At 43.5% G+C, this 12,524-nt stretch overlaps 1 protein-coding gene across 3 annotated transcripts in view; it reads right to left on the bottom strand.

Annotated features, from left to right (window-relative positions):
• CA8 (carbonic anhydrase 8) overlaps positions 1-8,669 on the bottom strand; it is a 124,349-nt gene extending 115,680 nt beyond the window's left edge. The window contains exons 1-3 of one of the 3 annotated variants that reach the window (XM_021089341.1): positions 8,593-8,663; positions 8,301-8,559; positions 7,000-7,191 (exon numbers count right to left, since the gene is read on the bottom strand). In XM_021089341.1, coding sequence (XP_020945000.1) covers positions 7,000-7,191; positions 8,301-8,403 — 295 coding nt within the window. In that variant the 5' untranslated portion in view covers positions 8,404-8,559; positions 8,593-8,663. Of the gene's footprint in view, positions 1-6,999; positions 7,192-8,300 lie in introns of all 3 variants that reach the window. The other 2 variants (XM_021089340.1, XM_021089339.1) reach the window with 2 other exon arrangements.

The raw sequence follows: 12,524 nt of genomic DNA, 5'->3' as shown, positions 1-12,524 counted from the left end.
TTTTCTTTCTTGTTTTTTTGTCTTAACAAGCGTGGCCTTAATGCTCATAGACATAAGAGAGCTCCTTTCAGAAGCTTCTGCAAAATTTGAGAATCCCATCAAGATATGACATAGATTTACTTACCTCAGTCCATCTAAGCTTCTATGATCCTTTGCTGAAAAGAGATTTGCCAGATAGTTCAAAGGCTTATTCCCCCTCATCTCCTTTGTGTTCAACACACTCGTTGTGAGATAAAGTTCACACCCAGCCCTGTGCTGACTACTGAGTATATAAAAGAAGGCTATGGGCTTGGCACTGGCAAGCCATTCTCAGTGCTCAAAGAACTTAATGTAATAGCCAAGCCCAAACCAAGGGGCTTCAGAAAGGCAAGGAAAGAGGTCCCCTTGTAGCTCAGCTGGTTAAGAACCCAACGAGTATCCATGAGAATGTGGGTTTATTCCTGGCTTCGTTCAGTGGTTTAAGGATCTTGTGTTGCTTCAAGCTGCAGTGTAGGTCACAAATGTTGCTCAGCTCTGGCATTGCTGTGGCTGTGTTGTAGGCTGACAGCTGCAGCTCTCATTTGACCCCTGGTCTGGGAAACTCCATGTGCCACAGGTGCAGTGAAAGAAAGAATGAAGGAAGGAAGGAAGGAAGCCAGGCAGATGGGCAAGGAAGACTTTCCAGAAAAGATGGGAGCTAAGCAGAGTCTTGAAGAGTAAGCCAAGAAAAGAAGCAAGAATGTCCACTCCTAGCAGAGAGAAGGGGCTGGGAAAGGCTCAGGGATGTGAAACAGCCTGACAGTGCCCCAGGAGAATAAAGTCAGAGGCACCCAGTTGCCAATAGCAGGACCTCAAGATGTGAACATTAGGAGGGATGGCAGCTCATGCCGAGGGGCTGGAGTTTATCGTGGGGCAAATCATCATTTAGGTTTTAAGAGGGGGATTAATATTTTTGCATTTTAAAATATTACTCCTAGGTCTGCATGGATAGTGGACCAGCAGAGGGCAAGCCCAACTGCTAAGAAAGCCCTGACACAGCCAGGCAAAGGCAGTGAGACCAGGAGCCACAATTCCAGTATTAGGGACACCAATGCCAATGGTCCCTGATCCGTCCCCCCAAGGATCAGAGGCCCCCAAAGTTCATTCTCAATAGGTTTAAAGATTTTATAACCTAAAGTTTAATTTTAAGGAATCTCAGATATATTCAGTATGAATTAGTTCTTCACATTTTAAGTCTTAAAAGCAACCATCAATATTTTTCAAACAGTCCTTAGCTTTTAACCTACAGCTTTCTTTTGCATTAAAGAACAAATATCATGAGGTTGGGAGGGTAGCAGTAACATCAACAGGAGGGAGAGGAGGCCAGGGAAACTGGGAGAAGCAGATGAAGGCAACTGTCCAGGTATTTTGAGTCTCCCAAAGTTAGCTAATAATAAATATAATCATATAGAAATTCAAGTTTGGGTCTCCCGGTTGCCCTCATTTTTAGTACTCGCCTGGCTCTCACAGACAAGTGAATCTGTAATTCCTGTAGTAAATGATCCATAAATATGTATTAATGAATGGAAGGTTATCACATAAAGAATAGTTGAAGGAACGAACTATGTCTGCAAGGAAAAATGGCAACTTCACAGTATGATGATGGTAGTCAATGTTTTAAAGAATGCCCTGTGAAGGTACAATTATATTTGTTCTGTGTAGGTCCAGAATCCCAAAATACAAACAATGAGGGTAATCACAGAACTTCTGGAAGTGGGGAATTATTCAAAAGCAGAATAGATTTCCTCAGGAAGGAATGAATTTCCCTTCCTGAGCTGTTGAAGTTGAGGCCGCCCAGCCACCTGCCAGAGGATCTGAGATGGGAGCCTGTCCCACTCAGGGGACCTATAGTTCAGCCCCTTTCCTAAATCCATTTACTGCCTTATTGGAAGTCAGAACACTGAACACAATAGCACACAGTTTGCATGAGTGAACTGCTTCTACAGCGACTGCATCACAGGAAAAGAAGAGGGTGGAGGAGAAAGCCCATCACTTAAGGATAACAGGGAATGAAGAACTGGCAGAGAAACGGCAGTCAAAATTAAAAAGAAACATCAAGAGGTGGTATGTCATAGAGACCAGCAGGAGAGAGAGTGTCCAAAAATTCCACTGCCAACACAGCAGAGTTAAAGTATTTTAAGAATTTTAAAGTGGCTGTTTGATCATGAATTGAGAAGGTCATGACCTTGGTTTGGGAACTTCCAGCAGGGGGCCGAGGGGAGAAGGGCCTGTGTTCATGAAATGCCTCAAATTTAAAACCCACAAAGGGGTTATTATGTGTAGGAACTGTGTATGATTATGTTAAAAGCTTTAATTTAATAAGTGGAAGCATTTAAATTAGACAACTGTTATAGCTCTTCTTAGAAATTCAGTATTATTTTTTAATATAAACAAAGAAAAAAATTTTAATTGTGCTTATTCTATGATTTTTTGTTTTGTTTTATTTTTTTGGCTTTTTAGAGCCGCACCCACACCATAAGGAAGTTCCCAAGCTAGAAGTTGAATCAGAGGTACAGCTGCCGGCCTACACAGGCGCACCCCACAGCAATGTGGGATCCAAGCCACATCTGCAACCTACACCATAACTCATGGCAACGCTGGATCCTTAACCCACTGAGCGAGGCTAGGGATCAAACCCACATCTGCACAGATACTAGTCGGATTTGTTTCCACTGCACCACAACGGGAACTCCCTATGGTTTTTTCTTTGTTTGTTTTTTGTTTTTTAAAGAAAGAGCATCCAAGGAAACGTAAGTTCATTATTACGCTGTGAAAGAAGCAAGTGAAAGACAATAAAATGTATGATTCCCACTGTAGGACATTCTGAAAAATGCAAAACTATGGAGACAGCATAACGATTACTGATGGCCAAGGGTTGGGGAGAGGGAAGGATGAAGAGAAGGAGCAGAGAGCTCTTTTAGGGGTGTGAAACCATTGTGCGTGATATTACAATGGCAGACGCATGTCCTTAAACATTTGTTCAAGCCCATGGAATGTAAAACACCAAGTGTGAAGCCTAGTGTAAACTATGGACTTTAGGCGATGATGTGTGTCACTGTGGGTTCATCACCTGCAACAGATGTACCACTGGTTACACTCTCACCTGCGGTCAACAGGTGAGACCATCACACACACCCCTTCCCCCAGAGAAACCCATGAACCTACAAAGGCTCCTCGGGCAACACAGCCTGGTCCTACATAATTACCCGGCTGTGATGTCCCCCAGACCGCAATCCCTGCCCATGCATAGATCCTCTAATCTGATTTTTAGACCCATTCCTAAATAGGAACAAAGAGCCAAAGATCACTGGACACTTTTTTTGGGGGGGGGGTCACACCTGGGACATATAGAAGTTCCCAGGCCAGGGATCGAACCCTTGCCTCTGCAGTGCTGCAGTCTCTTTCCTAACCCAGTGTGCCACAGCAGGAACTCCAGACGGCTGGATGTTAGAGAAGAACACAAAAGAGAGGAACCAAATCAAGGCGAAGGATCCCAGAATAAAAGAGGCACATCGGGAACAGAGAAAAAGCAATACAGAAAAGAATGGAGAAAGATCCCACGTTCATGAAAGAAATACGGGTGGCTGCATTTTTTTTTAAATTTTTAACTCATAGAATAAACACAATGTTTTAGAAATTAAAAAATATAAGAACAGAGATTAAAAGTTTAATAGAAAGAGATAAATTGAGGAAATCGACCAGAAAGTGGAAGAAAAAGCCTTGAAAAAGAGGAATTATAGAAAAAGGGGGCAAAAAAATGGAATAAAACAGAAAAGTTATCAATGCAACAATGTAAGAAAATTTCTAAGAAATAAAAGACAATTATCCCAATTGAAAGGGTCCACCACATACACAACACAGAGACACACAAGGCAGCCAAACATTTACTCTCACAAGCCCTTCTTCTCAGCAAGTTACTGGAAGATGAAGAAGAGGAGGGAATACACCAAAAACTCCCTGAAGTGAGGGGAAAACCTCAAAAGAGAATGTCACAGCATCCAGGAAACACAGAACCAGACACAAAGAAAGCTGAGGGACTTCCTAGACCTGAGGCCCAGGCAGGTGCAGGCAATGCGTGCCCAGCCCAGAGGGGTCTGCAGAGGGAAAGGAAGGACTTCTGAATGTCCTGGAGAAGCTCTGCCTGCCTACTTCAGAGAGCTTGGAAACGAAACCATGACAGATAAACAAAACACCAAACAAACAAAAATACACTAACTCCGGGGGAGGGGGGAACCTCACGTTATTCAATAAAGGAAACAGAATATAGTCTCAGTTGGAAGCATAGTTACAGAATCATAATAATAAAAACTCTGAGCTAATTTAAATATCAATTGTAATTTAAATATACAGGGACAATGCGGGGGGGGGGGGGGGGAACCCCTGATGGGGGAGGGTGTTAAGCAATCCTCCTCTTCCATTGCAGGGAGTTCATAGATACCCTAACTATCAAAGCAGGACAGTATAAAGGTGCTAATAAAACCTGTGAGAGTGACAGCAGGAGAACAACTCAGAGTTGAAAGTGGTCGTTACCAGGGCAAACAACTTGAGGTGAGGAGGGGTGGGTATACCCAGGGGCAGAGAGAAATATGGTACTAGTCTGCTCTTTAAATTACAGTTACATTCTATTGTGATAAAGATAAAGCTTGAACTAAATGAATGCATAACAGGGTGTTCAGGGCTTGCAGAGCAATCCTTTGAAAAACTTACATAGGCTAGAAAATACATAAATAAACTGGTCCAGACATGGGTTGTTGTTTTTGTTTGTTTGTTTGTTTTTGGTTCCTTTTTTTTTTTTTAAGTTTGGAGAAATATTGAAGAGGACGAAACAATGACAAAATAATTAGAGTGGTGGAAAGGAGTCAGATATCGCCAGGAGCAAGGTCTCCGAGGAGGCGGGAGTGAGGGGTCTGGAGCCTGTGCATCAAATTAGGCCCAGACAGAAAGACAGAAAGCTCTCTTCCTTGGCCGTCAGGCGTGGAGCCTGTGGTTAGAGAGGCGAAACACTGCTTGATCATCTCTGTTCGGGGTGCCATAGGGGGACAAGGAAAATGGTGAGTGTTTGAGAAGGTACCAGAAGAAAATGTTAAACTCAATGTGATGATGTAAATCTGACCTTCAAGAAGGAAGGGACAACCACTGTCTTAATGGACAGCATTTGGACCTGATTATTCCTCTGAGCTCTGGTGATATTTTATAACACTCACCATGTCACACGGATCCTACAAAGGACTAGGGTCTCCCTAAAGTGAATCCTCAAGAACCATCTCAACCATTTGTATGCAAACCAACACTCAATCACCATGGGGATTGACGTGAAACCGTTAGTTGCACAGATATATAAATGTTTTACTTCCAGAAGCACAAAGGCATGTCAACAGATTAATGTACCTTACATTGTAACACCAATATTACCTTAAAATTTTTTTTATGTCAGGACAGTCAGCATGAAATAATTTTACCATATACTAATGTTCCATCATAGATAACCATCCCCCCAAGAAAAAATTCTGATTTTAAGCTCAAATGTACATCAAAAGTTGTCCCTTTGGCTTCATCCATATAACATCTAGAGTCTGTTTTGGTGAGGTGTCCATCCCTTGATTAAACTCAGAGCTGGAGGGAAGTGTACGTGAATCTATGAATGCTTCAGAAATTCTAAAGCAAAGCCAGGAATAGTCATCAAAAAATCCATAGTTGGAAATCAATACCTGCCCGGCCTAATAATAAATCTAAAGATTTTATGGCTTGAAATATCAAATTTATTGATTCAGAATTGAGGTGAGTATAGTTGGTCTCTGTTTAAATGCTTCCTAGTATTTCAACGTTCCCTTAATTTTATATTCTTCCCAAGAGGGAAACGAAGTTATTATTTACTGTGGAAAGCAAGATATTAATGCTGTTAAAAATATTCTGCTCTCTTCTCCTCTACATTTAAGTCAAAAACCAATATCTTTGGCAATACCCCAAAAGCTTTTCTTAAAAAAATTTCAGATCTATCTCAAAAGATTCAGAGGGGAGGAAGTGAACGAAAAAATAAATAGAAGTGAGAGCCTTGTTTGCCATTTAAAACTCTTGCTGAGTTTAGAGGACGCTGTTCACTGCTATTAGTTAAAAGTCTTGTCATATTAATATAGTAAATTAATTTGAAAAGTCTATCTTGAATGCCAGATCATGTTAATAAATCCTAATCTTTTGTTTTACAAAGCAGTAAAATATAGAATTATAATTATCTAAATGATTTAAGCTAATCAATTTAGGACAAAATGCAGATCTGTATACCTACATACACGTTTTCTCAAATTCCACAGAGTTGGGATTTGACCAACTAAGGTTATTCCAATTAACATCATATTACATGGAACAACGAAACTGACACCTTCCTAATTCCATCCTTTCATCCTTTCAAAAATTTCTCAAGAAAAATAAAATATTTTTAAATGAGTTCCCTGGTGGCCTAGTGGGTTAAGGATCCTGCATTATCGGTGCTGTGGCTTGGGTTTCTGCTGTGGTGTGGGTTTGACCCTTGGCCTGGGAACTTCCGCATGCTGAGGGTGTGGCCCCCAAAAATGTTTCAGGAAATAATTCCTTCAAAATGCACTGTATGGAGTGCCTGTCGTGGTTCATCGGAAACAAATCTGACTAATACCCATTAGGATGCAGGTTCAATCCCTGGCCTCACTCAGTGGGTTAAGGATCCAGCCTTGCTGTGAGCTGCAGTGTAGGTCGAAGACACGGCTCAGATCCCATGTTGCTATGGCTGTGACATAAGCCACCGGCTACAGCTCTGATTCAACCCCTAGTCTGGGAACCTCCATATGCGGAAGGTGCAGCCCTAAAAAGATAAAAAAAAAAAATGCATTTTATAATATATAAAGATATCCTGACAACAGAGCTAGGTTAGTTCTACCTTTAAGGTCATACAAGCTAAAGAGCTTAGCAATGATTTCTAGTTTAAGGAGCAAGCAAAAACCTCTAGGATACCTGATTTTGACTTCAGGATAACCTGAATGGTATGTCCATCGTTGGTGACCTCACAGTCTCGGCAGACTACATAATTTGGGGAGAGGCGGACATCCAGCAGGGAAGGGTCGTATCTAGCTTCTCTTGAGTTCAAGTTAATGGGAGACTGGTACTCCCCATTAGCATCAGGAAACACCAATCCCCACTCAACACCTGAGGACAAAATGAAGCAAATTTAGAACCGATTTTTTAAAAATAAGTTACAGCAAAATTTAACATGGAAAAACTAATTTAAACAAGGTTTATGATCCTTCCCATTATTAAGGTTATGACTACTGTCTCTTTACAGATTAAATGCTGTAATAATAATGTGTGTGAATTTTTGCCTTCATATTTTAAGCGATATGATGTTATCAAACACCACATGCAAAGTCCTGGATTAACTGTTCTATTCGTCCACATAGATGTGCTAATTTATGGCTCCAGGAAATTTAGATCATCTTTCAGTGGTTAGGGAAAAAAATTATACCACAAAAATTTCTTCTGTTCATTAGTTTAATTATGTGCAGTATGGGAAATTCCTGTAACTCTCAGCATACTTGGTAAGAACCAAAAACCATAAATCTGATGCTAGGGAATAAACACTTCTTATCAGAAATGCAAACAGTATTTTGAAGTGGGCATATGCATAGATACACATACCCATATATCATGCGATAGTCCTAATACTCTTCCCTTATTTTTCTATTTAAAGTTATAAACTACGTTTGTCTCAGCATATGTAGCCAACATTAGCACCAGCAGTCAGCTCTATTAGAAGCCCTACATCTCCAGGGATACATTCAGGAAACTAAACATTTTATTAAAAGGCCAGCCCCCTTCTCGCCAGGCCCATTGATTCAGCTTGAAACTTAGTATTTGTTCATAGAGAGTTGAGCTGTGTTAGCATCCTCGAAAGAGCAGTGGCCAAAATACTTTCCACCGAAGCGTCGGCAAAGCAAAAAACTTAAGAGTTTCACTAACGCCGTACTCTCAAGATGTTGAGCACAAAGTAATGCTGCTTTTCTCGGCTACTCCCGGGACAGAAATGTCACCGCCGCAGCCTTCAGGCTCGCCCTCCGGACGGCGGCAGGTGCCAACCGCTGCCTGGCAGAAAGGCCGGGCTCCGCGGCGCGAACGCAGGCGGCGGGCACAGCGCCCGCTGCCCCGAAACGGGCCAGGGCCGTGGGAAAACCTCGAGGACCCACGTGGGAAGGGGGACGCGCCAGCGCCAGCGCCGCCAGGATCCCGCGGGACCAGCCTCCGGACGCGCGGCCGGTTACCTTCCTCGTAGCCCCACTCCACACCCTCCTCTTCCTCCTCCTCCTCATCCTCCTCCTTCTCCGGGAAGGCGACGGAATCTTCGATGAAGCTCAGGTCAGCCATGGGGAGGCCGTGGGTCCCCTCGGCGCTCTCGCCCTCGGTGCCCGCGCCTTTGCAGGGCGAGCGCTCCCGGAGCGCGAGTAGGGGCGCGTGGGGGGCGCGCGGGCGAGGGTATGCGCGCGGGAACGAGCGGGGGCGCTTGCGGTCAAGGGCGGCGTGGGTGGGAGCGCGCGGACAAGCGCGGGCGGCGTGAGGCGGGAATCGGCGAGCCTTGGCGCTGGGAGCACGGCCCGAGACCCTGCAGTTCGGAGAGAAGCCGCGGCGCCCGGAGCTTGAGCAGGCGAGTTATAAACCCGGCCGGGGCGTGGCTGGCACGGGAGGGACCGCCCCCTGCGCTCCGGCCCGGGGCCCTGCGGGCGGCAGGAAAAAGCCCGGGGCGCCAGGGCGAACCCCGCCACACCACACCGACACACACACCCACCCACCCACTGCCTTTAGCACACACACACGCACACACACACACCCCCACTGCCTTTAACGCCAGGTCGCCTCCCCACCCTCTCACGCTCGCCCCGCCGTGCCTTCCTTCTAGAAGCCCCGGGTCTGCCCTCAGGACCCCTGTGCTCAGGGCCTAGGCCAGGGGTTTCCTCCCCTTATTTATTGTCGTCCTTACTCCAGGAACAACCGCAAAGTAAGGAGGGAGTCGGGGAGGAGAGAAATTATTTTGCCCCGGATAAAAGAGAGGTTTGGGACACCTCGTACATAACAAAATTTCCCTCTCCTCATCTTCATTATTGAACATTTTACTTTTTCATTCAACCCTAGAGGACAGTAGAAAGGAATATGGAATATTTTCCAGGAAACTTATAGTTCCTAAAAACGTTTAAGAAAAAAATGTTTTAATCTGGAAAAGTAATTTAGGAAAATGTTTTCATTTTAAAAGAAAATGGAAGGCAAGAGTGAAAGGCAATAAAGAAAGGGTGTTTGGTTTTTACATCGGGGGTGCTGCTGCGGGAGCAGCTTGCTGTGTACACAGCTCCCAGTCGCCTGGTGAAATCGAGTAAATAGTGAAACGCACACATTGCATCACAAACGGGAACTTTGCTGATCCAAAGCGTTCCCTCTTCACTATGCTTCTCGGTCCCGTGTTAATGACTTTAACCTCTTGTTCCAAGGTCTTTTAAAAGCTCTAGCCAATAACCCTAGGCAGGTTAACCCACACTTTTACAAGGTGTATGTGTATAATAAGCTCAGATTTGGACCTTAAGACTTGTTTTTATGAGCTCTGTACATGCATCAGAATGTTAGCAGTTTGAATAGCAGGTTCCTAAATGATAGCATCCTTATGAACGTTTCATTCCTCGCATAAGGATGGAGCTGCTCACTGAGCAGGTTTTTAGGTTCCGAGCCCCTCGCTTTTACTGCCTGCTCAGCCCCCCCCCCATTTTTTTCAAAAGTCACTTCACAAGCTATTATGAATTTCTCCCCCAAAATTAATAGGGACTGAAGGGGGAAGGGGGAACTCAATTCTGCCACTTTCTGGAATGTTTAGCAAAATAGGCAAAACTATTGGTCAGTTTTAGCTTTGAGGATTTCGGGCATCCTTGTAATTTCTGTTTCCCCTTAACACAGAGACCAGAAAGTCCACCATTCAGAGGACTAAGCCACAGTTTGAGGGAAACTAAATTCCTTCTTCACTCACTGTCCTTTGGTGTTCTTTAGTGGACACCCTCCCTCCTCTGCGCCTCTGTAAACCTGGGATTGACAGAAGCAGAGGTGCCCCCTCAAGGTATAGCCTTTAAAAATAAGCACTGCCCAGATTTTAACGACTTTCCACCAGAGTTCTAAAAAAGACCTTTTTTTTTTTTTTTTTTTTTTTTTTTGCTTTTTAGGGCCACACCCAAGGCATGCAGAGGTTCCTGGGCTAAGGGCTGAATTGGAGCTGTAGCCGCCTGTGTACACCACAGCCACAGCAATACCAGATATGAGCCACGTCTGTGACCTGCACCACAGCTCACGGCAAAGCTGGATCCTTTAACCCACTGAGGGAGGCAAGGGATCGAACGTGGATCCTCATGGATGCTAGTCAGATTGGTTTTTGCTGAGCCACAAGGGGAATTCCGAGAGTCCTGAAATATTTAATCAAGTTTCTTTTTAGAAATATGTTCTCCCATTAATCAAATGCAGGAGGGATCTTGATAACAAAATCACTTTGAGACCCTGAGCTCATCAGCAATACCCATGACCCTCTGCCCGCAAACATGCAGAGGTGGTAAATTGCAAGCACTTTGTGACCACCAATTTCATTTAGAGGATCGCCTGAATTATAGAGATGTTTCCCAAACCGGAGGACAGCAAAATCACATGGAAAAGCTCAGTTTTCCACGAGTAAATGCTGTGTTGCATTTGCAACAGACAGGCTGAAAGGTTGAATCATTAATATTGAATTTTGCAGCTAATGTACAGTTTTGCCCATAGCCCACAATGTATCCCCATTAATAAATGCAGTTAACTGCTAGACAAACATATGTTTACCCACATTCGTTTTTTTGTGAATTTTTCAACATCCGGTGTGTAGTGTAACTGCAATCTGCAAGCCTAGGATTCCCTGCCCAGCGACATACGAGCCATTCTACTGTGCATCTAAATATTCAATTAACAGCCTTAATTGCTTTGAGACTGTGTGCTTCAGATTTCTGCTAATTAACAGCACCTTAAGACCTTCTCTTCTCAGATCCCTGTACTGTATTATCACTAAAGATGGAATTTCTATTTCTAGTTATTATCAGGTAGCTGTCACCAGAAAACCTAAACACACAGATCAAAGATACAGGCCAATTCTTTGATTTACAAAATAGAACAAGCCCACCTAAATCTAATATTGGAGAATCTAAAAATATTCACGCTCTGTATTATGCACATAAGTACTCCACAGATCCCTCTGTATAATTTTAATACATTTCAACCTAAGATCGTATTTGATTCCTTAAATTAACTTCCTATTGCACACTTTTAGTGTTTGCATAACTGAAGTCAAACCACATCCTAGAACAATTTATGAAAACTAAGACCTACATAACTATTTACAGTTTAACACTAAGGAAAGAGAAAGAGAAACACCTAAAAGGAACAAACTAATCTAGACAGCACAGGAACCAGATACTAAGGTTTCTTCACAGCACCCCATGTTTACACAACTCCCTCCTCCCAGGCTTTTCTCTCTCTTTGCATACTTTCCCAAGGCTTTCTTACTGTATTGGTGAGTTTGGGCCCTAGAGCTGTGATGGACAATCATTACCTCCTTCTTGTGTGCACCTGAGGGGCCGGGAACACCTCAAGGATGGAACTAACGTGTGCACGCCACGTGGCTTCTAACCAGATCGTCAATTTCTGAACATCAGCATTGTGAATGTGAATTGTGGGCATTTGTGGGCACTGCTCTACCCTAGGTTCCATGGGAGACCCCAAAATGGAATGCCCTCAAGGAATTCACAGTTCTAAGGAAGATGTGATTGATACACATGGGGATGATTGAGGAAGGTTTCTGTGAAAAGATGCCATTTGAGGCAAACCCAAAAAGATGAGTAGAAATTTTGGCAGGCAATGAGTGAGGAAATAGCATTGCCCTCAGGAGTTGAATTGTGGAAGTGCCATTGCAGATCCATTTTCTCCTCTAAGTGCCTTCTGTGACCTGCCAAACCCACCCATGTTACTCAAAAAAAAAAATGTGTACTTCGGGGTTCTCTTCTTTGTTGGTCTGATTTTTGTTTTGTCAGTAAAGACATCAGATTGTTCCTCATTACACACATTTTGATCTCTGAAGGTTTCAAGATTTATTTTTAAGGCAAGAAGTTCTGGCTCTTTCTTTCATATTTCTTTCTTCAACGGGTTAATCTCATGCTTTACCTGCTTCAAGTTGTGTACATCAACCTACTCTGCTTGACCTCTTCTTGGTCTCTTGTCTTCCGAACCATCAACTTTTAGTCCTAGTGTTCCGTGTGGCTGTGGTAGGTTGTGTTATTGTTCTTATCATTTGCTGCCCCTCTCTGTGAGGTTGTACCTCTCTGCTTTGACCAAGTAAACATGAGTAGAAATGCCCACACCACTTCCTGATAGAAGCTTTAGGAATTTGTGTGGTTCTACCCCCGTATTTGTCCTTCCACACCCAAAAAATGACCCAGTCC

The sequence above is a fragment of the Sus scrofa genome, chromosome 4 (assembly GCF_000003025.6).
Source record: "Sus scrofa isolate TJ Tabasco breed Duroc chromosome 4, Sscrofa11.1, whole genome shotgun sequence".
Taxonomy (NCBI): domain Eukaryota; kingdom Metazoa; phylum Chordata; class Mammalia; order Artiodactyla; family Suidae; genus Sus; species Sus scrofa.
This window is presented reverse-complemented; position numbering and strand designations above follow the sequence as displayed.